A 27853-nucleotide genomic window follows, 5' to 3' on the forward strand; every position below is an offset into this window, starting at 1 on the left:
TATATATTTTAATAATATATTATGGATAAATATATATATATATATATATAAATTAAAATTAACCTTATTCTTAAATTTTAAAATAAAATTATTATTTTGAAGTGTATTATAAAATTATTAGTATTTTAGTCATTATTTAAAATAACATGTATTATAAATTAAATTTTATATAATTAATTAACATAAATTTATAAGTTAAAAAATTCTTTCGATAATGTTTATTTGTATTTGTAGATATAATTAATAATATACTATATGTAAAAAAATATTTAAATTAAATAAATTAATATTTAAACAAAACTTTTAATTTAATTTAAATTATTATATATCAAATATAATAATATAAAATATATTTTAAAATTTATTAAAAATATTATATATTATTTAATTAATAACTAAATTTAATTATTAAAATTATTTGATCAGAATTTTTGAATAAATATTTATTGTAATATATTTAACAATTTTAGTATAAAATTTTATTATTTAATTTAAAATATTATAAAAGATTCAAGTTTTTTTAAATTATTTTTAAGTTTATGTATTTATTTAATTAGATTTATAAAAAAATTAAAATTAAATAAAAAGATAACATATAATATAAATAAATAAATAAATATTTGTGATCTAAATACAATCACAATATGTTTAGAAAATTAAACAACATCCATTGTACCATTTGAAAAAGAGGAAAATAAATTAGAGAATATGATTATTATCGAAAGATATAGAGTACATTTTTCGGTATTTATTAGTAAAGCCGAAAAATTTACCAATTTCTTTCGACTTTGGCTTTATTTACCCAGAAATTCACAAAGTGTTGGGATGTGGCCAATACCGATAGCTTTGACCATATCTTTCGGTTTTATAGTAAATATCGAAAAATATGAATTAAATATTTCAGTATTTGACCCTTTCAAATTTAATAATTAATCAGATTTAAACATGATTATATTTTATCCTTAAGAAACTAAACACAATCATATGCTTAGAAATGAAACACAACACCTACACATACAAAAACAAACCATACACACACATTCTAATTATAATCAAACACAAACATTTACACATCTTTATATAATCAAACACAAACCTATACTTATAAATACAATCATAATCTCTATAATTAGATATTGATACACAATTGATATGCTTAAATAAATAAACAAAATTCATATACTAAGAAACCAAAACACTATTTAGAAAATGATAATAAATTAGTAAAGAAGGCCATTACCGAAATATTTGAATCAAATCTTTCGATATTTTGGGGGAAAACCGACAGATATATACTAAATCTTTCGGCATATTCACTCTAGAAAACCCCAATACTTAGTAATTTTTTTCTATTTTTTAGAAGGGACCAAAGCCGAAAGATATATAATATATCTTTCGGCATCTCTCTCCAGAAAGCTCCAACACTTAGAATTTTTTTCCTGTTTTTTAGAAAGGGTCAAAGCCGAAAGATATATTATAAATCTTTCGGTATCCCTCCAGAAATACTCCAACACTTAAATTTTTTGGTTTTTTAAGTGGTCAAAACCGAAAAATATATTCTACATCTTTCGGTATTTACCCTTAAAAATACTATTTTTGGGAAGGATTCAAACCCGACAAATATATACTATATCTTTCGGTATTGTCACCAAATACCGAAAGATTTGTAGAGCCTGTCTGTGTATTTTTTTATTGGCGACATGTTTCTTTCTTTCGGTATTTATAACGAAAGATTTATATATCTGACGGGATATTTTTTCGGTAAAAGCCTCATTTTTACTAGTGTGATAAATTGTTAAATAATAAATTATTAATTAATATATATATGAAAAATTAATTCTTTAGTAATAAAATATTATTTTATATAAAAAGTAAGAATATAACTAATATTATATTTAAATGTTAGTAATTAATATATATATATATATATTTTAATTTCAGAATTAGTAATTAAACACGTGTTTTTTAAGATATTTATTATATTTGTTTTTACTTTTTTATAAATTTTTATTTATTTAAAATAATAATAAATTATTTTAAAGAATGTAATTAAAAGAAATTAAAATTAGTAATAGAAAACTCTAATAAATTATTACCATTAATATATTAAATTATTTATATTATTTAGATATAATACTAGCATAATGTCCTAGAGTTGAAACCTTATAAAAAATCACATTTATAAATTGAATTAGATAATATTCATCTCTTTTTGTTCATCTTCGTCATCATCATTTTCATCGTTTTCATTATCTTCTTCGTCGTCAACATGTATGATGTGAACATGTGGTTGTGACAACCTAGTGATCTTCTTCCTTCTCTCATTCATCGTTGTTTTCGTTATTTATAAAAGAAGATAGCAAATTTGATAAGAAAACATTCATTTAACATTTTTCTCATCAGCACTCACATCTTCCTCTCATTTATCGGTTAACCAACAATATATTTTCTTACCTAATAAACATCTTATATTACTAATTTTGTGACCTCACTTCTATACTCAACAATTTCAATAGTACCAACTTCTTTTATCATCATTTTTGGCAAATCAATCATCTCATCGTATCACTAATCTATTTACACTCACTTCTTTGGTAAACTAATAAATTTATTTATATATTTAACCACCAATATTTTTTGTTTTCCAATGAACATCTCAGTACTAATATCGTGACATCACTTTGAGCATTTTGTACCCCAACCATCTCATATCATTACCGCGACATTCTTACCCTCACTTTAGAAATCAACCACCAATCCAATTCACAAATTATCTCGTGACCTCACTTTCACACTTCGTTCAACCAACCATCTCAGTCACACATTTAACCACAAATATTCTTTTTCTCAATAGATAACTCTCATTACTAATATTGTGACCTCACACACTTTCACACGTCTCTTATTCCTCGCGAAACCAACCATCAAAATCTTAATTGACATTTCAATCTCGTGACCTCACACTTTCAAACACCTCTTATCCCTCAGTTTATCAACCACCAATCACAATTGATCTCTAATATATATTGTGACCACACACTTCAGTCAATAAACCTTAAATAACGTTAGAAATTATTAGAAAAAATTCTAGTTAAATCAAAATAATTATTTTCATTTTATATAATATATTTGTATAAAAAATATATCTAAAACAACTAATCTATATGTATAATAATAATGCTTAATACAACTTTTAAGAGATGTCATGTAAGCACTTTCCCCAATGTCTCGGGTATTCTCTAAGCATTCTTCCCAACTGGTTCGATCACACGGTTGTAAATGTCAATTTGAAGTTCATTTAGATATTTGACATTATTTTGATGTTGATAATACAATTCATATATATTATAATACAATTCATCACGTACCAGACTATTACCAACTTTATGTAAGGAATTCAAATTCGATAACTCCATCCCATGAAAATCCGCCAAAGTTTTGCGTACCCTTTGAAGTATTTCTTCAATCTACAATAATGCATGACTTGTTACTTGACTACGATCTGAATTGTAGTTTCTAGAGTTGCATGTTTATTTTTAAAATAGTTGTTACATCTTCTACAAGCATATATAAATTATTAGTCCATAACATAGTAGGATCTATGACTTGACAATAAATTAAGAATGTATTAAATAGATGACGATTTTGTCTACCTGTGTAGCCTAAATAGAAGCTTCCTTTATCGCTTCATTCCATTATATATCATCACCAAGTAAGCCTAAAGCATGACAAACTCATTTATATGATGGGTATACAACACCATCAATTCTAATGTCTTCAAAACCAACAGTACCCCTAACAACATTTAACAACATCCTTAAATAATCTTGTTCGCCACTAGTTGGGTGCGCATATAATAGTCGATCAACATTATGACCTCATTTACATTTTTTTCAAGCATATAATGATTTATTCTAAACTCAATGCTTGGGAAAATCAGTATATGTTAGTGTCCTAGCTTTCGGGTATGTTGAATTTGCAACCATCCATTTAGTAAACATTGTTTTTAGTGACATGTCTTGATTAATAAGATTGTTCATACTTGTTTCATTGTTGAACGTGACAAATTGCTCGTTTTCTAAGTGGTATATTAAATGTTCAACATCGGGCTCTCTATTATTGATTAGAAATGTAAAGATCCTCTAACAAGCTTCACGACAATCGAGATATGCTTTAATCTCATCAGTCACATTACTAAGACTACCAATTGTTGAGAAAAACTCTGACAGAAATAAAGGAAGAAATAAACGAAAGAACACACTAACATAATTCGGCTAAAATGTTATCTACGTCTCCGAACACTAAGGCTATCAATTAATAAGGAAGAAGATATACAAATATTATGTACAATACACCAAATGTGGAGAGTTTCTTTTATAGGCTAAGAAATTTCCCCCACTCCCATCATCTTCCGATGTGGGATTCTATTCTAATTGTGAATATAGTTTCTCTTATATACTAATAAACTTCTTTCACTCCCATCATCTTCCGATATTGTCTTCTAGTTATGACAAAAACAATAAATCTCCACATTGGCACAATATTCAATTACAAATCTTCAGTATTAAAAATATATCTTAAGTGTTTTCAATTGGCGCTCTTTAGCGCCGACTCAAACGCATAATATGTTTACCAAATTTAAACAATATATAGATTTGGTTTTTCCCATGTCTTTCATCTCGAACTCTTTACTCAATTGAGCCTTCAAATTGTCAATTTCATATTGACTATTTGATACTATCAACATATCATCAACGTACAAGAGTATATAGATATAAGACTCATCTTCCAGTTTGCGCAAATACACACATGAATTGAATCTGCTTCTTGTGTACTTGTGCTCCATCATAAATTTATCAAGATGCTTGTACCATTGTCTCGACAATTGCTTCGACCCATACAATGATTTATTCAACTTGCAAACCCAATTTTTCTTTATCAATAACATTGAATCCACCTGATTGATAAATGTAGATTTTCTCTTTCAAATGACCGTGTATGTTTGTGGTCATCACATCTAGTTGCATTAGCTCCAAATTCATCTACGCTACAAAGACCAACAAAATTCTAATGGAAGAGTGTTTAACAACAGAAGAAAATACCACATTATAATCAACTTCTTCCTTCTGAGGGTAGTCTTTAACTACCAATTTTGCCTTGTAGCGAACATCAAATTTTTCGGGAAATCCTTCTTTCTTATCAAAGATTCATTTACAACCAATAACCTTCTTCCCTTTTGGTAGATGCGTCAGCTTGCATGTCTCATTCTTCTGAAGAGATTGCATCTCATCTTCCATAACACCTCTCCTTTTTCCATTTTCAGTACTTCGACTAACATCTGAAAAGGTGGATGGAACATCATCTACGACTAGAAGTGCGTAGGCCTCCATGTCAATAAACCGACTTGGTTTTTGAATAACTCGTCTTGGTCTGTTCACAGTAATTGATTCACATTGTTGTGAAAGTTCTTGAGTCGGAACATCTTCCTCATTTGACTCTTCTTCTATCGTAGTCACTTATAGTTGGACTTATCTTTATCTGCTCAAACTCCACTTGTTGCGAAGTACAATTAATTTTGTCTAGTGTTACCTTATTCAACATTAAATAATCGTCAAAAGTAACATCTCTACTGATAATAGTTTTCTTTGAATCCAAACACAAAGGCAATATCCTTTAACTCCAGTAGTAAGTCCCATAAAAAGAGCATTATTTCCTCGTGGATCTAACTTTGATTCAAATACATGATAATATACGATAGAACCAAAAATATGCAAAGAATCATAATTAGTTGCAGATTTTCCAAACCATACCTCTAATGGAGTCTTACCACCAAGTGCAGATAATGGTAGGCGATTTACTAAATATTGAGAGTATGACACAACTTTTCCCCAAAATTTATTGTCTAACCCAGCATTAGACAACATACATTGAACTTTCTCCACCAATGTTCTGTTCATACGTTCCAATACTCCATTTTCTTGTGGTGTTTTTCTGACTTTGAAGTGATGAACTATGCCACACTCCTGGCATAACTTCTGAAATGGATCATTCTTATATTCTCCACCGTTATTAGTCCGGAGAATTTTGATCTTTCTTCCTGTCTCGTCTTTAACTTGTGTTTTCCATTTAAGAAAAATCACAAATACTTCATCTTTGTTCTTCATAGTAAACACTCATACTCTTCTGGAAAACTCATTAACAAAAGTAACAAAATAATGTCTACCTCCAAGATATGGGGTCTTAGCAGGTCCCTAGATATCTCAGTGCACATAGTCCAAAATACCCTTGGTGTTATGAATAACAGTGCCAAATTTTATTCACCTTTGTTTTCCTAGAGTACAATATCCACAAAAATACAAACTTTTGTACCTTTCAGCAATCTTTGTTTGACAAGAGTTTGCATAGATTTATCATTGGCATATACCAATCGCATATGTCATAACTTTGTTTCCTCTAATTCCTTATTTCTTCCGGAAGTTGATACACCTATTGTCCCATTAATTGTACTACCTTGATAGTAATACAAATTATTACTTTTCCTGATAGCTTTCAACATCACTAGTGCTCCAGAAATTACCTTAAGATTTCATTTTCCGATTTTACATTTAGGCCTTTTGACTCCAAGGCCCCCAAAGAAATGAGATTCTTTTTCATATTCGGTATGTACCAAACATCTCTGATAATTCTGAGAATCCGTCATCATTTCTCATCTTGATTGACATATCCCTTTTATTTTACATGTATTAACATCTCCCATGTAAACAACTCCAACATCTAGTTTTTTAAAGTTAAAGAACCACTTTCGAACTGGTGTCATATGATATGTGTAGATTAAGTCCAATATCCACGCATTAGGATGTGATGTTGTGTGTGACATCGATAAAGAGTTTTCTGAATCTTCATCACATTTGTTTCCTACAAAATTTGCATCTTCAGAATCTTTCACTTTCTTCTTAACCTTTGGCAGTTAATCTTCCAATGTCCTTTCTCACGATAGAAAATACATTCATCTTTGGAAACTCTACTTTCGGATCTTCCTCTTTTCCATTTTGATTTGCTTTGCCGACGGCCCCTGATCATCAATGCTTCATCTGTTGTACCTATTTTGTTTTTCCTTTTGTCCTAATTTCTTAATTCATGACTATATAAAGTAGAACTTACATCATCAAAAAAACATTTCCCTTCCCATTAAGTAACGTTGTTTCTACGTGTTCAAATTCATCAGGAAGGGACGATAGCAACATCAAAGCCATATCTTCATCATCAAACTTAATATCAAGGTTTTAACAGATCTGCAACTAATTGATTAAACCTAGTAATGTGTTCATTCATAGTAGTACATGATTGGTAATCAAACCTGATCAACTACTTCTTCATAAAGAGCTTATTCTGACCACTTTTCTTCAGAATTTTATCCTCCAATGCTTGCCACAGTTTCTTTGCAGAAGTTTCGTTCTTCACGGCATACTTCTGCTCTCTAGACATGCACGATTGAATTGTTCCGCACGGCAATTGATTCATGATAATCCATTTTTTTCTTCTATACCATCTAACTTTCTAACCTCAATAGCAACATCTAGACCCAATCACTCGGCTAAAAAAGACAATTTAGAATCTCACCTTACCACATGCTGAAATGCCCAGTTTCATCAAAGATTTCTACCACAAACTTCAAATTCGACATCGGGGTCCTCGTCCAGGATGACGAAGGAGTTGATGCCCCTTTTGAAGACTTAGTCGCCATGCCAATGACGAACCTCCGGCTCTGATACCACTTGTTTGGAAAAACCCTTACATAAATAAAAGAAGAAACAAACGAAAGAACACACTAATAGAATTTGATAACGGAGTTCGGCCAAAATGTCACCTATGTCTCCTAGCACTAAGGCTATCAATTAATAAGGAAGAAGAGATACAAATATTTGGTGCAATAAACAAAGGGGGATAGTTTCTTTTATAGGCTAAGAAATTTCCCCCACTCTCATCATCTTCCGATGTGGGATTCTATTCTAATTGTGAATATAATTTCTTTTATATACTAAAAAACTTCTTTCACTCCCATCATCTAACGACGTGGGATTCTAATTGTGCCAAAAACAACACCAATAGTTGGTTCCTCATTCTGATTGTTATTGAATATTAAGGTTTGTGCTCTATCTGAACCCTTGTTAATGTATAATAAATACTTTATTGATCTTAAGCGAATGCACCATTCAACATTCATGTGGGTCGGATGCTTAACTATTAAATCTCTATTGTATGGGACGACGTATTGATTATCAAGTTCTATGTTGTTTTTAACAATAACCCTTCTGTGATCCATTCGTCTATATAATGGAAAACTTTCATGATCAATCTCAGTTCGTCCACGAAACGGTCTAGGGTAATATTTTAAGCATTTTTTATTTACCATGTATGGAGATCCAGGTCTAGCCAGACCATAAGGACTGTGCATCATATATTCTTCAATAACCCTATATCATGTTTTATCTTTCTCAGGGTATGGTTATTCAGTTGTGATAATATTATCAATTTGTGCTACAGTTGGACACTTTTCTTTAGGATGCAAAACAATCAGGATACGTGCATGCGACAATCATCTCTTTTGGAACTCGATTGTATATAAGACTACATGCACACAAATAAATTAGTGAAGTTAGCATTACACATTAATTAGAGAAATTTTAAATAAGTAAGATAACACAATTAATAGGACATGTACGTACCCGAAACAACCTCTCCAAAATACTTTTTCAATATCAATTATCAATGTGTCCAGTCTAATGTTAAACACATTGTTCACAATATCTAGTCTATCATACACAGTCTGACTAGGAGTTTTCCGCCGAGGCCAAAGCCGTTGTTGAACACCGCATTAAGTCCCTTACTGAGCAATTCCCTCCATCACTCTTCTCAATGCCTCATTGCCGTATTGAAACTCTTAAATTTATGTTATCCTTATTTCAGATTCTGTCTTATTTTGGAATAAAATGAACTCTTTAGGAATCCAACTTTAAATTAATTTGTTGCGGTTCAATTTTGTTTGAGATTTGGTCTAGAATTTGAATATCATTGATTTACTTCAGAAGATTCTTTAAGGACTCTTTATCTTTTAGAACCACCTTCTATTACATCATCTGAATTATTATTATTAAGCATAAAGTAACTTTTGATTAGTTCATAAACTCTTATTAACTTGTTTCCATTCATTTGTGGATTTGAAAAGAGAGAAATTAGATTTTATTTTATTACAATAGAATATAATAATGTAGATTGTGGGCTTTTATATGGGATTTGAAAAAAGAGAGAAAAAAATAAAAACATTGTTTTAAATTTTAAGTTTTAATATTAAATAAATAAATAAATATATTATATATTATCAGGCTCAAAAAAGCTCGACAAGCCATCGAGCAAGCATTATATGAGCTCGAGCTCGAATATTAAACGAGCTGACTCGAGCTCGGCTCGAACTTAATCAAAGTCAAGCTCAAGCCGAGCTTTGACCGAGCAACTAGCAAGCAACTCACGAGCGACTTGACTCATTTGCAACCCTAATTTGGACTACACCTGTCCTTAAGGGTTTGTTTGAAATTGATTTTTCTTTCACCATTTTGTCTTTAATTTTAATATTTAAAAATACACAAAATATTAAAATAAATATGGCAAATATTTTATCATTTTATTTTATTTTATTTTATTTTTAGGGTTAAAAAAATAATTATTTTAGATAAAATGGTTACACAATTAATTCTAAATTATTTATTTTTGTCCATTTATTTTTTCTAAAATTATTTTGAGATAAAATAGGTACAAAATTTATCCAGAATAATTTTATTTTTTGTTTTGGCCTTAACCCTTAATTAATTTGATTAATTACCACAATAATAAATCATAATTAATTGGGTTTTTGGCCGTCTAGTTAATTATTTTGATTTTATTTATTTAAAAATAAATCAAAATAATTATTTTAATATTATAAATTAGAGTGTAGATTTTTAGTGCTTACAGTAAGTAAAAATGAAAAGATTGAATTGAATCGATGAAAAATTGAACGAAATAATAATAAATTGATCGAACCGAGTTCTGACGAGTTCATAATTTCATGTACCGATCATGTCTGGTGCTATTGCAATTTGGATAATAAATAAAAAACGGTTTAGCTACAAGAAAATAGGGGAAGAAAGAAGGAATTTGGAAGGTTGGTTATAATGAAAGAACCAACCTATTTGGTCTTAAAAATCAGATAACCAAACTCCTAATGCATGCTAATAAGGGAGAAATCACAATCAGTAAAGAGAAAGCTCAACAAATAACAGTTCAACACAATATTCATTATCTCCAAGACTGGAATTTACTGAAGAAAACAGAATATGAGGAGATAGTTAAATGGTCAGTTGTTGCAATGAAGGAGTTGATGAAGGCTCCCAAAACCAAGACCTACTCTATCTGGAGTAATTCAACATGGAAAGTCAACGAGGTATGAAAGAATAAAGTATAAAAGAAATATGAAGATCATGTCTACAAAGGAAAATTTTACTTGGGGGATATCCAAACAAAGGTAGAGGTACTAAATTCTCCTTTTGATTTTAAACTGCCTTCTAAAGTAGAGGAGAAATAAATTAAAGATTGGGAGTTTATGGTGGTTGGAAACTTCATTGGGAAAAACAGAGTATCATTCCCAACTACCAAAGAGGCTCTAATTAATAGTGGGGAGAAAAAGAGCTTGAAAAAGTTTCTGCAAACATACATGACTTGTACTTCCTGCAGTTCAAAAAGGGCTCAAATCTGAAAGAAATATTGGAGAATGGAAATACTTACATACGATCAAATTGCATGAAGTTGGAAAAGTGGTCAGAAGAGATGAATCTACAAAGCAGACCAAAGAAAACTGCACAGATTTGGTTCAAGCTCTGTAACATTCCATCCCACATGTATAATGCTGAAGCGACTAGTCACTTTGCAGGTACAATTGGAAAACCATTATATATGGACCCAATAATTGAATGAGGAGAGCACTTGTTCTTTGCTAGAATTAACATTTAAGTGCATTCTAGGAGTGTCATGCCAACGAAAATGGCAGTTGTTGACAGAAAAGGAAAGCGCAATGTCATGGAGATCTTTTATGAATAGAAACCAAAAAGGTGTGCTTTCTGTAACATTTTTCTGTACAATAAATGTGATAAAGCTAAAGAAGAAGAGCAAAAAAATCAGGAAACAGAAAAGAAAAAGAAGGAAACAGGGGAAGTTAAACTCAAACATCAAACATTTGTAGAAGAAAGCAAGAAGGATTCTGAGAAAAAGGAAATCAGCGAAAGAAAGAAAGTAAAGGGAATTAAGGTGAAGAGGAATTTTTTTTCTATAATGCAAAGGATTAGACCTAAAATGGAAGATGAACCTCAAGTTGTTGTTGAGGAAACTCAAGATGAAAACACCCAGAATTTCAAAGCTGAAACAGAGAATTCTAAAGCCGATAAAGAAGATTGCAAAACCGATGTGGAGTCTGAAGCTGAAGATAAGGAAGACAAGAATACAGAAATTCAAGTTGAAGATAACAAAGGCAAAAGCCCTGAAATTATAAGAAACAATTCTTTCTATTAAATCAGAACAGGCTCGTACAAAGAGAGAATTCAAAATGAGAAACAACAATACTCATCATCCTCTTTAATACAATCTCCTTTTATCGTTAGAGGGAGAGGAAGAGGAAGAGGAAGAGGAAGAGGAAGAGGAAGAGGATGAAGAAGAGGAAGAGGAAGAGGAAGAGGAAGAGGAAGAGGAAGAAGGCTTCCCAATGAAGATATATGACATGCGAAAATCCCAGGTTGGGATGGTTAAGTTTGAATGTAATTTTTTCTGTTTGTAATCTTTATTTTTTTTAGAATGTATGAATGCTACTAATTAGTTTTTTAGGGTCTTTTGATTGTCATCCTTAATTATAGCTAGGGTTTGTTTAGCTTTGATTTCTGACCCTCCCACTTTTGGGATTTTAATGAAATGGTTTTAACCGTCCCCTAAAAAAACAACGGTTTAACCAACTTACCATATATTTACATGTTTTGATAATTTTTTAAAATATATATCTTTCTCGCTGGTAAAGAATAAACTTGATGATTTTTTTGGTTAAAAGTAACAAACCGGTTCGATCTTATAATCGACCAAATTGAACTGACGTTAAATCGTCAATCGACGAAGGCAGATTTGGAAAAATCAACAGCAACAGTGCGATGAATTAATCTTTCGATTAAAAATTTTACACAATCGAATGTCTTGAATCATGTTAATAATTAAAATTTTGTCTTTTACTTGTGAAATTTCAAATGAAGTAAGTGAAAAAATTGATAATCAAGAATATCTTGATTTGGTTGAAATGATTATTAATTTTTATTTAATACAATACAATTAATCAACATTTATTATAGTTTAATAATTATTATTTTATTTATTGAATTTTTTTATTTTAATAAATATGAGAGAATAAATTGAAAATGGTAGAAAAAGTAATTAAAAAATTTATATTTAATATTTTTCACTTTTTTATATATATACATTTGAAATAAAAATATGTATATATATCCTTTTAAAATTATAAAAACAAATTATATATAATAATAATAATAATAATAATAATAATAATAAAAATAATAAGGGCAACGAAGGAACAACGAAAGCAATGCCACAAATTCTAAGTGGCCTGTCACGCCGCCCCTCTACATTTAAATTTTTTTCCCCTTTATTACATCTGTCCTTCATATTTCTTCGTCACTTTCACTTTCACTTTCTCTTCTCTCCGAAGATTTCTTCATTTTAACGTCTTTTTTCTTCTTTAGTGGGATTATTTATTGTTTATTGTTTAGATTCTAGATCTTTAGCCCGAGATCTTAGATCTGTTTATTGTATGTATGAATATGTTTATTGTTTAGATTTATTTATTGTAAATTTGAATCTTCCATTCATATAGTAAAAGTTAGTTGAAAAAATTGAAGAAGATAGATTATAAATACCAAACAAAGTGCCTATTTCACAAATGTTTAGAAAATACAAAAGTATATGTCCCAAACTAGCAATGATAAGGCTAAAAATAAGGAGCATTCAATTAACCCCAACTGCACCAATAAGTGTTCATGTTAAGTTAAAAAAATATATTTTATTTAATAAATACTTGAAAAAAATGAATACATTATATGAGTTAGATAAGGTTTGGATTCTCACATTATCATCAAAATACACAATGGAAAAAACCATTTGTACTCATAACTTAAGTTGGATAATTCTCAAATGTAAAATGATTAAAAAAAACTTAAACTCAGAAATCATAAAATTAACTATTAAAACACGTCTAATTTAAAGATTTGGTCACCTAAAACCTCTTTGGCCTTTTGGACGTAGTAGATATCAAAAAAAATACATAATTTCAAAAACAATTGTCCAAATCCGTCAAATGTACACAAAGTTATGCCCTTCCAAAGTTTTGTATTTTCAAATCAAGTATTTTTCTTCCGAAATTGATTTTTTTGGGACATTTTTCTCCCGAATATAAGACTTCCGGGACAATTTTGTCCCGAAAATGAAACTTTCGGGACGTTTTTTTCCTAAAAATGAAATTTTCGGAATTCATTTTCGGGAATCATTTTTGGGAAGTTCATTTTCGTGAAGTTTTCTCTCGAAAATGAAATTTTTCGGGAATTGTTATCGGGACATTTTCTCCCGAAAATAAAAATTTCTATAAGTTTTCTTCCGAAAGTTAACATTTTTGGGACGTTTATTTCCCAAATTTTTATATGTTATTTATTTATCTGTTTAGCGACTTTTATGTTTTTTTTTTGTTTATCTATAAATAATGAATGTTGTTGATAAATTATAACATTGTAAATACATTTTAAATTTGAGTTTTTGGATAATGTATAAGTGTTTTACTTCAAAGAATACAATTTTATAGACGACCATAAAAATAAATAAGTGTTTTACTTAATTTTTTGGAATAAAACATCCCGACAATGAACAATTTCAAGAGAAAATAAATCTAAACAATAAACAAATATAAACAACAAATAGATCTAAACAATATTAAGCAAATATAATAATGTGGGTAAAAATGGAAGTCAATAGAATCACCAAAAGCAACATTCTGAACAACATTATTCGACTTGTTATAAGATCTCGACTAGGTAGGAAAGGAGTCTCTCCCAACTTGTAAACTGGTTCTTACAAATCTGAAAAAGTGGAAACACAATACCATTAACATTGAAATAAAATAATAAATAAAATAAATGTTATGCATAACAAAATCTGAAAAACAAATATCATTAACTAGAGTTTTGGGTTGGGAGATGATTTTCGCCGGAGCCGGAGAAATTTGAGAGAGAAAAATAATTTGAGGATTATTTCAGATTTTGAATTTGGGATTGTATTTATACTACTAAATAATATATATTTTTTCTCTCTTCTGCAAATGTGGCATGCCATGTAAGATTAGTGGTATTGCTTTCACCCTTTGCTGCCTTATATTCCTCTAATAATAACTAAATAAATATATATATATATATATATATATAATTTAAAAAACATATTAATATATTCATATCTTTAAAAGATTATATATAATAATTTAATAATAAAAAAATAAAAAAGAGAGATTGTATAGGTCATATTTCATATATATACGATGTAAAATAAAAAGAGAGAAATGGCTACTTATTCTATTTGTAAGCCTTCTTTCTCTAATAATAATAATAATAATAATAATAATAATAATAATAATAATAATAATAATAATATTAATAATAATGATATGTCTGTAAACTAGACATGAGATACATAAGATATGAAATTTAATGTATCAATTATTAATACAACATTATTATTTTGTTTAAACCCACTACAAAATAATTTCATAATATATTTTAAATTATTTTTTTAAATCATATTTTATCATAAACATAAAGATAAGAGATCAAAATTGTCAAAATCGAGAGATTACGTAGAATCGTTAAAACAGTTGTAAACTCGTAAAATCTAGAATTTAATAAAATTGTAAGAATTTAATTTGAAAAAATAATACTTATATATTATTAATTTTATATATAATTAAGTATTTTATTCTTATCCAATTTAAAAAAGATATATATATATATATTTTAATATAAAATTAATTAAAAAATAATAATAACTTAATATCATCATAAAAAAATATAATTATAAAATGAATTATATTAATTTAAATAAATAATAACTTTATTTTTTATTTTTAAATATAAATTTATTTTTTTAAAGTTAAATCGTATAAAATCGTAAAATCGAAATTATTTATAAAATTATAAAATCTTATTATCAAAAATTTAAAATCTTATTATTATAAATTTAAAATCTTATTATCATAAATTTAAAATCGTAATAGTTTACTTATTTAATAATTTATTTAAAATCAGACTCGTTAACCTAATAAAAAATAAATTATAATATGATAAATATTAAAAGAATTACCTATAAATAAATTTTGTTTTAAAAGGACATATTTTTTTTTACCAATTTACAACTAAGGAAAAGTTGCATCAATACTTGAAACTAAGTCATAAAACAAATTAATAAAAAACATCAGTCAAGAAACAAAGAAACATATTGACAAAGTTTAATCCTTAAGAAATGTATTTTTTTTTTCTAATAAATTTACATCTTGACCAGGGCAAAAAATATCCGCCAATCATCGTTCTTGCAATTATTTATTTTAATTATAATAAAAGAATATACAATGATGAAGTATTTTCGTCAGAAATTAATCGTTTTTCTCGAGTAATTACAAGTTCGATAATTTATTAAGTAACATTATTTGTTTTCCTGTAATGCTTCTTTCTTTAGTTAAATCATTTTTTTATCATCTTTAATATATATAGATTTATTTTTGAAATATCAATATTTGCATAGCACTGTAAATTTGATAATATTTATATACAAACCCAGAAAAATGAGTTGGCTTAATAAAATTAAAATATTAAAACACCATTTTTTTTAATGAAGAAGCAAAATTACATTTGTCTAAAAGTTCATAAAAACAATTACTTTAAGAATAAAAACAAAATATCAATTATTCAATAAATAAATGCAATTACAGTACTAAAAGGAGAATTGTGAAAATCTAATAGTAAAGTTATTTATATGAAATAAAAAATGATTTAAAATAGATTGTGAAAATCTAGTAGTAATGGCATAAATAATAAAATTAAAAAGATTTATCACAATAAAAATATTGCTCATCTACTTTGTATCATTATGCCACGTGTCATATTTTCATTTCAGTCATTGATTAATTAATAACCTAAAATTTATTAGTAAAATATTTATAAAATTATTTACAAATTTTAAAGTAATTAATTAATCAATGGCTTAGATGTTTTTAGGTGACGTGGTGTTGGAGGAGATTGGTAGAAGGAGTTGGTGTAGAGGAATTACCCAAAAATGAAAAAAATTATATATTAATTAAAGTTAACATAATTAATTTCAAGTCATTTAATAAAATGTGAGGTTTTTAGTACTACTTAATTACATATTTCCTTTTATTTTTTTTTCATAAATTACAATTATGCCACTAAAAATAATTAAACAACTAATCCATCTTCTTACTCACTAATAATAAAGTGTGCCAGGAAGTTACACTTATAGACAAATCTCATCCTTTGGATCAAACTGTGATCAACGGCTCTCAGATCATACAGCCTAGCCAATACCCTGAAGGCTTAATATATATTACCATCTCCCTCTTGTATTTCTTTCACTTTCTCTTTGTCTCTTAATTTCTTCTCTTTCATTCAAAGAGATGGAATTTGGTGAAAATTTTGGTTCTCATTCTAATGGTTTTAATTCCTCATTAATAGAAATGGAGAGGTTTTTGATGGAAGAAAATAACAATTCTAACGATGTTTCTATTTCGCTATTTCCTTCTAATTCATCTGGGCCTGGGATTGTAGCGCCTATATTCGATGTTGATGATTATTCTAACAACACAAATCTATCGCATTTGATGTATCATGAGCAAAAAAACAAATCGAAGAAGAAAAGTAAGGCATTGAAAAATAGTTTACTCATCAAAGGCCAATGGATGGAAGAAGAAGACAGGTTAATTCATGAATTTGAATCTGATTTGTGAATTTGTTTTGGTTGATTTTAGAATTTAATTAATTATTATTGCAGGAGACTTGTGAAATTAGTGCGACAGTATGGAGATAAAAAATGGTCAAAAATTGCTGACAAGATGATTGCTAGGGCTGGGAAGCAGTGTCGGGAGAGGTGGTTTAATCATTTGAGGCCTAATATTAAGGTAATTTAAAGTGGTATGTTTTTAGAATTTGATTTGTGTAAGGTTTTCTTTTTTCACATCGATTTAAGGTAATTTAGTTAAGATTTCATTTATTAGAATTTGATTTGTGTAAAGTTTTGCTAGTTACTCCTTTCATGATCATCATCTTTTAGGTTAATTTAAGCAAACTTGGATTTTGTTTTAAATTAAGATTTTCCTAATGAAAGCAAATTAAATTTAGTTTTATCTTCTAGACAAAACTTAGGAATATCATTTGGTAAAAAGTATTTTACTTTTAATATTTTTTGCAAAAGGATTGAAAGTCTTTTCCACTGTTTATCATAATCATACTTTGATGACGATTTCTGTGTAAAGACGCGTAAAAAAAGTGTTTGACGTGTACAATTGTGTAAATCTAATTTGAGATTTTTTATTCTCATATTAAATAAAGATTTATTTTGAATTTTATTATACATTACACATTAAAAAGTATTTTTCTTGCATTATATTTAAAAATGATTTTATATATTTAAATTTATATCAAGAAAGAAAAATATGCAGTTTTTTTAATATTAGTGATTATTATTTTTTATACTTAATTTATACAAGTAACCATACCCTTTTTTAAATGTTTTATTATTATTATTATTATTATTATTATTATTATTATTTTGTTATTGAAATTATCACTCATTATAGTTTTATCACCAACAAAGCAAAATATATTGTTACAAGAAGTTGTCGTCTTTTAGTTTGTGTCTAAAAATGTATACTAGATTTAACTTTTTATATATTTTTTCAGAAAGATGGTTGGAATGAAGAAGAAGAAATTATGTTAATAGAGGCTCACAAGAAGATTGGCAATCGATGGGCGGAGATTGCCAAACGAATCCCAGGAAGAACAGAGAACTCAATAAAAAATCATTGGAACGCTGCGAAGAGAAAACAAAATGCAAAAAGAAATATGAAAAAATCGTCGCAAGAAGTTCAAACTCTAAAGCCAACTATTCTGCAAGTTTATATAAAGAATAACAATCTTGACAATGCTACGATTAGTTCGCAAATTGTTGATGCCAATATTGTAAGCTCTTCAGTTATGACCAATGATATTGTATTGACTCATTCACCAAATGATGACGAAAATTTGTTCGAGCTAATGACGAAGGAAACTTATCACGACGAGCTGAACTTTATGATCAATCTTTTCAACAATAAAAGTGATCAGAATGTCAATTGTGCGACCCATAAAGCTCAAGAATCGGACATCGCAACCAATACCAATATAGCATCAGATCAATATTTTACAGGTCTCTTTGATGGATCATTATCGACTAACATTTTCTTTTAATTATGTTTGTTACTTGTTGTCTTCAATTTATTGTCTAAACAAAGAATTTGGGTTTAATTATGTTTGTTACATATGGTCAATTTGGGTTAAATTATTAAGGAATTGTTATTTGGCATGGATTGTAGTAATATTGCTAGTTACATCTAGCTTGGGTATGGATATGTACTTTGTTTATTTTATTTTATTTAATGTTAATGAGCTGTTGTGTGCTATTTTGTTTTTTTAACTTTCTCTTTTTTTTTTCGCCTCAATTTTTTATATTTTTTTTAATATATAGTGATAATTGTGTAAATGTACGTATAGATGTAACAACTTATAGTTGGTTTGTGCGTTTGGTATGAGATATTAGTTATATAAGTATAAGTTGTATGATGTATAGATTGTAAGGAGATATTACGAGGTATAAATTATATAGGTTAGTAGTGTTTGTTAGAGAGTATAAAATATTTATAAATTATATAAGTTTTATTATTTTGTGTTTGGTTAGTGGTATAAGAAATGAGTATAAAGTTTAAAAGACTATTTTACCCTTATATTTATATAAATTATTTTTTATTTTTATTATAATATTTATCTATAATATTTTGTATTATTAATTATATTAAAATTAATACAAAAATGATATATAATTATCCTATCAATGCATTTTTAATATAAATAATACGATTTATATTATTTTATATGTAATTAATTCTAAATATCATTTATTAATAATATAATAAAATTTTATTTTATAAATGAATTGTATATATGACTATTATTTTTTAATTAACATTATTAGTTTTTAAAAATAATTATTATATTTTATTAGATATAAAATTGTCTCATTTAATGTTTTTTTAATATAATTTCTATTTATAAAGATAAAAAAAATATATAAATTTAACCATCAAATAAAAAATAAGTAATTAAGTATTTAGTATTTATTATTATTATTTAAATTGTAAAATTAAACCTAGTTAAATATATATAAATATTTAGTTATAATTTATTATTATTATATTTTAAAATATAATAAAGAATTATAATTTTATAAAATGAGAGGGTTAAAAATGAATTAAATTTTATAAAATGTTTGGTACTAGTTATGTAGGTATTAGTTATAAAAAGTATAAATTATATAGATTATTTGTGTTTGGTTAGAAATATAAATTATATAGATTTATTATATTATGTTTGGTTGGTAGTATAAAAAAGTGGTAAGAAGTGTAAAAGACTATTTTACTCTTATATTTATATAATTTATTTTTTAATATTTATCTTAGTTTGTATTATTATTTATATTTAAATTAATAAAAAATAATATCTAATTATCATATAAATATATTTTTAAAATAAAAATACATACACAATATTTTATATATAATTTCTTATAATTTAATTTATATAATTATAAATAATAATTATTTATATATTAATTAATATTTAATAATTATTTTTAAAATTTATGTATTATTATAAATATTTTTATAAATGAAAAATATTAATTGTTTGTATAAAATATAATATGAATTATAATAATTTTATAAAACATAATATTTGAAAATTTAAATGACATAATTATAAATTATTTTTAAAAATAAATTATATAGATTTAAATTGTATTAATTAATAATGTAATTAATTATAAATATCATTTATTAATAATGTAATACAATTTATTTTATAAATTAATTGTATATATGACTATTATTTTTTAATTAACATTATTAATATTTTAAAATAATTATTATATTTAATTAGATATAAAATTGTCACATTTAAATTTTTATAATTTAATATTTGTTTATAGAGATAATAAATATATATAAATTTAAAAATCAAGTAAAAATAAGTAATTAAGTATTTATTATTATTTAAATTATAAAATTAAACCCATTTAAACATAAATAAATATTTAGTTATAATTTATTATTATTATATTTTAAAATATAATAAAGAAATTATAATTTTAATAATTTTATAAAATTAAAGGGAAAAATGGAATGTTAAAATTTATAAAAATTTAAACATTTTGTAACTAGTTTTAATAGGTATTATATTATACCCTTTTCAAGGCATAATTTATATCTAAATATTACTGTATACATAAATTCTAACCAACCAATATAATTTATTGTATATACAACTGTACTTTATCTACAGTTTTATACTTAGTAACAAAATACTTAAATATTACTGTAAATATAAAAATTATCTAACCAAACACCCAATTTAATTATGCAATATCTACAGTACTATCCTATGTACCAAACATTTACATCTTGTATTAGTCTCTTTAGGATTTTAGGATTTGTTGGATAGGAGACCTTAATCCTAATGCAAGGGATTTGGAATCTGGTTGTAAAAATATTTTTATTAAACAATATATTAACATGTAATTAGATTATTTCCCATAAATAATTATAAAACAATCATATTATGTACAAAAAAATGTTTATTAAAATATTTGATAGAAATTTAAAATATGAAAAAATATTATGTTAAATGATATATAGAATTGTGTCTATTTTATAGAAATTATATATTGTATATATAAATTAATTTAATAATATTTATAATATATATGCTTAACATTTTTTTCAATGGAAACAAGATCATGAAAGATTAATAATATATTATTCAAACCAAATAAATTAATGAGAGTTTCTAAATTCATTCAAATTAAAAATAAAAAACAAATTATAATAAAAAAAGGTTTGAGATTAATATGTCACAATTGTAGTGAGATGGATGCAATAAAAGAATCCAATCAATTAATCCGTGATTAATCACTCTCTACTATGAATAAAAGATAAATAATATGCTTAACTACATACGACTACATACAGGTTAATTTCAGAGGATAATACATATACAAGTATATAACAAGTCAAAATTTTAATAAAGAAGATGACGTTGAAAATCAAATGACAAAATAGATTTATTAGAGCCTTTAAGAGATAACTAGAACAATCATGTAAATATGGGAGAAATATTTAGTAAGCTCGACATTGGCCATGGAAAAGAAAAATATTGTATTTAATAATTTATAGATAATTATATAAAGGAACAATAAATTGAGGGTAAAAATTTCAATACTCCCTCAATCATTATACAAGTATATAATATTTTAATATTTTTTAAATTATATATTTATATATAAATTTATTATTATTTTATATATAATTTTAAAATATATATACACATAAATGAAATATTTTTTGTAATTAATATTTTATTATAATTTTCAATAATTTATTCTCTTTTATTTATTATAAAATTAAAAAAAAAATCAATAATAATAATTCAAACCATACAAAATAACAGTACATTATGAAGTTTTTGTGCAAAGTCTCCTAAATTTATTTAGATAATAGTTGTGTGATATTGTTATCACCATTCACCAACTATTCAAAACTCAGCTATTGACAATTATAATCACTTGTTATATGCGTACTTATATTACATAAGTTATTAAATTAAAGAATATATTACAAAGATCAACTTAATTAGAAAGTAAAATAAAATATTTAATATTACTTATTTTGTCATAAAATAAAAAGTAATGAATTATTTAAACAAAATCATAGGCTACACATATTCACATTATATTTAATATTAACTAGTCATAACAGAAAAAGTAATAAAATATTTTAAAATTATTAATTACTTAATAAGATTAATAATTTTAATTTGTACAAATTTTAACTTTAAATATGTATATATACAAAATTTTATTTATAATATATTTTATTTTGAATAATTAATAAAATAGTTTCTAAATAAATATAATTTAGAATTAAATTTTTTTAGATAATAATTTTATTTTACAATTATAAGTACTAAAAATTTACCCACTCAATTTATAATAAAATAATTATTTTAATTATTTTTAAATAAATAAAATTAAAGTAATTAATCTCAAGACTAAAACCTAACTAAATAATTAATAAGATTAATTATCTAATAATTAAATACTAATTAATTAAAGGAAATAGACAAAGAAATCAAATAAAATAATTTAGGATAAATTTTATACTCATTTTATCTAAAATTAAATTTAGAAAAATTGAAAAAATTAAAATAAATAATTTAAGATAAATATTGTATTTATTTTATCCCAAATAAATTATTAGTTAAAAAATTATTTAATAAATAAATTGATAAAATATTTATCATATTTATTTTTCGTATTCATGTATTTTAAAGATTTAAAAATAAAGCTAAAAGAGTTTAAAGGAAAATTAATTACAAATAAAATCGTAAGGTTTTAGATAAAAAAAATTATTCTGTGGGGCCGGAATTGGATGAAACGCTGCAGCAGAAACCAGAGCCTTCGGATGAGCGCTAGATTCTCATCCAACGCCTAGAAGTAGCCTACGTCGCCCGCTGGAGTAGAAGAAGACGCGTGCGCGAAAGAGCGGATCACCAAACGTCTGCTTCAACGTCGTCTCCTCCAACACAGACAGAACGCTCTACATTTTCGCCTAAAATGACATCGTTTCGCATGGGATCTTTGTCTTCGTCGCGACACCGGATGAATAATCACCATACTTCGGTGATCATTTCCCCTAAGCCTATGATCTCCATAATCGCCTACATCGACAACTTACCGGAAGAACAACCAAAACACCATGAATGGTGTTTGACTAATTCAAGCCCACTTGGCTGACCAACCGATTTCAGGAGGCTATAAATAGCCTCCCTTGATCATTTAAATGGCAAAACATCAACTCTCAAGCCTTGAATAAAAAAACAGAAATCCTCCAATGAAACTCAAGCTTTCTGGTTTTTTTCGAAATTTTGTATAAGACCTTAAAACTCGGATTTAGGCATCCCAAAATCTTTTTAGGTCTAAGGAGTGTTCTCCAATCATTGATAAACTTCCGATCATCATTTAATTTAAACTTCCAGTTAGAAATTAAAATTTTATATTTCATTTGTTGCGAAGTTTGTATACTTTTTGGTTATTAGATTTCTTAATTGAAAAACGATCCTATGATCATTTACAAACCTTTTGGGAAAGCTAGAATCGATCATCGATCTTAAACAAAAAAAAACCCCAAATTTGAATTTGGAAAAATTAAAAATTCGGTTTACTATTCTTGAGCTAATCCTCAAAAACAACAGCTTAGAAAGATTCCTAACATGTTTCTAATAATGTTGAGAACTTATTTGGATTATGTTTGATCCATCCGATTATGTTTGATGAAAATCAAAATTTTTTAAAATAAATGAAAATTTAAAGTTATTGAATTAGTTCAAATGAACCGTCAGTGTTCATATTTTGGTACCAATCAATCATATAAAGTATAAAGAAATTATTGTCAAACTCCTTACACTTCAATAAACTATGTAACCAAAAACCCGATTTTTGGCCTTCAAACTGTTTTAAGTGAATTTAACATCACCTAGGTCGAATGATACATTAGGATAATGTTATTAATGTTCTTAAAAGATTTATGAAGTTACACAGACCCTTGGATCAAAGAATCCAAGCCTCCATCAAAATTGCATAACCTACAATTTTGATGTTCTTGAGGACCGACAAGTTTGACCAAGGTTTTTCGACCAGATCCGACAGGTTTGAGCAAGGCTTTTCAGCTAGGACTGACAGGTCCAACCAAGGTTTTTCAACAAGGACCGAGGCTTTCGACCAAGAATTTTGGCACCCTACCGAGAATTCCAGCAAAGGACCGAGAATCCTAAACTAGGACCGTTGGATACCTAACCTAGGACCGAGGGCTTTTTTAGCCCGATCGATGGAAACAAACCCAAGACTGAGGACACCGGTCCTAAGATCTGTTTGGTTCCATTTTTAAAATTTCAAATTTGTTTTTGTAATTTTGAAACCCCATATTATTTTCTAAAAATCACAAAAAATAGATAATGATTTTAAAATATTTTTATAAAAAAATATTTTGATAAGGGTTTGTTGGGATTTATGTTTAAACTCTAATGCGTTTAAAACTGATGTTCTTTCAGTATTTTCCTTCTTAGTCATCATTAGTTAATAGGTATTAGCCTTTAAATATTGTTGTTACAATTTTTAAATACGAAAAAATATATGTTTATCTAGGACCGAAGAATAATTAGTTAAAATAAAACATTATACAAACCGATTTTCAAAACCCAAGATTTTATAAAGTAAAGATCGTTTTTAAACGAGTAAGAAGGATGAAGCGCGAAAGCCCTTTCCCGAGTTTCACCAAACTACGAAGTTAAAAAAACTTTGATAAAAATATACTTTTGTACACGTACACCTTTTTGTTGATTTTTTAAAAATAATTGACGACTCAATTTAAAATAAGTAATCTTTTAAATTAATTATTTTTAATTAATCTAAACAACATAGTTCAACAAAAAAAAAAAAAATCAAATTTTAATTTGATTATTATAAATCTAAAAAAATTATTTAAATTTGAGCTCAAATTAAATATTTTCTAATTAATTTTAAATTGTTAAGATTTGTATAATATTTTTTTAAAATAATGTTTATTTTAAAAAGATTATTGACACATGTAATATTGAAAATTTTCAAACCTTTAACTCGTAAGGAAGGAACATGGATTAAACATTGTATGAGATTAATAATTTTAATATATAATAAATAACAAAAACAATTATTAAAATATATAATACATTATTAAAATATATATAATAAATAACACTATATATATATATATATATATATATTTAAATTGTTAATAATATTAAAAATATCAAACTAAATTTTATTTATAGTATATTATTTATATTATTATTGAATTTTTTATATAATATTTTTATTTTATTTTTAAATAATGTTTTAAATTTATTAGAATAAGCTTATAATCTTAAAAAAAATGATTATATATATATATATATATATATATATATAAATTAAAATTAACCTTATTCTTAAGTTTTAAAATAAAATTATTATTTTGAAGTATATTATAAAATTATTAGTATTTTTAGTCATTATTTAAAATAACTTGTATTATAAATTAAATTTTATATAATTAATTAATATAAATTTATAAGTTAAAAAATTCTTTCGATAATGTTTATTTGTATTTGTAGATATAATTAATAATATAATATTTGTAAAAAATATTTAAATTAAATAAATTAATATTTAAACAAAAATTTTCATTTAATTTAAATTATTATTATATATCAAATATAATAATATAAAATATATTTTAAAATTTATTAAAAATATTATATATTATTTAATAAATAACTAAATTTAATTATTAAAATTATTTGATCAGAAATTTTGAATAAATATTTATTGTAATATATTTAACAATTTTAGTATAAAATTTTATTATTTAATTTAAAATATTATAAAAGATCAAAGTTTTTTTTAATTATTTTTAAGTTTATGTTTTTATTTAATTAGATTTATAAAAAAAATTAAAATTAAATAAAAAGATAACATATAATATAATATAATATAATATAAATAAATAAATATTTGTGATCTAAGTACAATCACAATCACAATATGTTTAAACAATTAAACAACATCCATATATACTTAGAAACTAAAATACCATTTGAAAAAGAGGAAAATAAATTAGAGAATAGGGTTATTACCGAAAGATATGGAGTACATTTTTCGATATTTATCAGTAAAGCTGGAAAATTTACCCATTTCTTTCGACTTTGGCTTTATTTACCCAGAAATTCACAAAGTGTTGGGATGTGGCCAATACCGATAGCTTTGACCATATCTTTCGGTTTTATAATAAATACCGAAAGATATGAGTTAAATATTTCGGTATTTGACCCTTTCAAATTTAATAATTTTATCCTTAAGAAACTAAACACAATCATATGCTTAGAAATGAAACACAACACCTACACTTACAAAAACAAATCATACACACACATTCTAATTATAATCAAACACAAACATTTACACATCTTTATATAATCAAACTTATACTTATAAATACAATCATAATCTCTAAAATTAGATATTGATACACAATTGATATGCTTAAATAATTAAACAAAATTCATATACTAAGAAACCAAAACACTATTTAGAAAATGATAATAAATTAGTAAAGAAGGCCAATACCGAAATATTTGAATCAAATCTTTCGATATTTTGGGAGAAAACCGACAGATATATACTAAATCTTTCGGCATATTCACTCCAAAAAACCCCAATACTTAGTAATTTTTTTCTATTTTTTAGAAGGGACCAAAGCCGAAAGATATAGAATATATATCTTTCAGCATCTCTCTCCAGAAAACTCCAACACTTAGAATTTTTTTCTGTTTTTTAGAAAGGGTCAAAGCCGAAAGATATATTATAAATCTTTCGGTATATCCCTCCAGAAAAACTCCAACACTTAAATTTTTTTTTAAGTGGTCAAAACCGAAAAATATATTCTACATCTTTCGGTATTTACCCTTAAAAATACCATTTTTGGGAAGGATTCAAATCCGACAAATATATACTATATCTTTCGGTATTGTCACCAAATACCGAAAGATTTGTAGAGCCAGTCTGTCTATTTTTTTTATTGGCGACATGTTTCTTTTTTTCAGTATTTATAACGAAAGATTTATATATCTGTCGGGATATTTTTTCGGTAAAACCCTCATTTTTACTAGTGTGATAAATTGTTAAATAATAAATTATTAATTAATATATATATATGAAAAATTAATTCTTTAGTAATAAAATATTATTTTATATAAAAAGTAAGAATGTAACTAATATTATATTTAAATGTTAGTAATTATATATATATATATTAATTTCAGAATTAGTAATTAAACACGTGTTTTTTAAGATATTTATTATATTTGTTTTTACTTTTTATAAATTTTTATTTATTTAAAATAATAATAAATTATTTTAAAGAATGTAATTAAAAGGAATTAAAATTAGTAATAGAAAACTCTAATAAATTATTACCATTAATATATTAAATTATTTATATTATTTATATATAATACTAGCATAATGTCCTAGAGTTGCAACCATATAAAAAATCACATTTATAAAATTGAATTAGATAATATTCATGTCATTTTGTTCATCTTCGTCATCATCATTTTCATCGTTTTCATTATCTTCTTTGTCGTCAACATGTATGGTGTGAACATGTTGGTGCTTCAATGGTTGTGACAACCTAGTGATCTTCTTCCTTCTCTCATTCATCGTTGTTTTCGTTATTTATAAAAGAAGATAACAAATTTGATAAGAAAACATTCATTTAACATTTTTC

At 25.6% G+C, this 27853-nt stretch overlaps 1 protein-coding gene across 1 annotated transcript; it reads left to right on the forward strand.

The window, feature by feature from the left end:
* The first annotated feature begins 16864 nt into the window (after positions 1 to 16864).
* LOC124921297 (transcription factor MYB64-like) lies at positions 16865 to 18632 on the forward strand. The gene is made up of 3 exons (XM_047461935.1): positions 16865 to 17103; positions 17179 to 17305; positions 18087 to 18632. Exons 1-3 carry the CDS (start codon positions 16865 to 16867, stop codon positions 18630 to 18632), a joined length of 912 nt encoding a protein of 303 aa, XP_047317891.1.
* The last annotated feature ends 9221 nt before the right edge of the window (positions 18633 to 27853 follow it).

This window comes from Impatiens glandulifera, chromosome 1 (assembly GCF_907164915.1).
Source record: "Impatiens glandulifera chromosome 1, dImpGla2.1, whole genome shotgun sequence".
In the NCBI taxonomy this organism is placed as follows: Eukaryota; Viridiplantae; Streptophyta; class Magnoliopsida; order Ericales; family Balsaminaceae; genus Impatiens; species Impatiens glandulifera.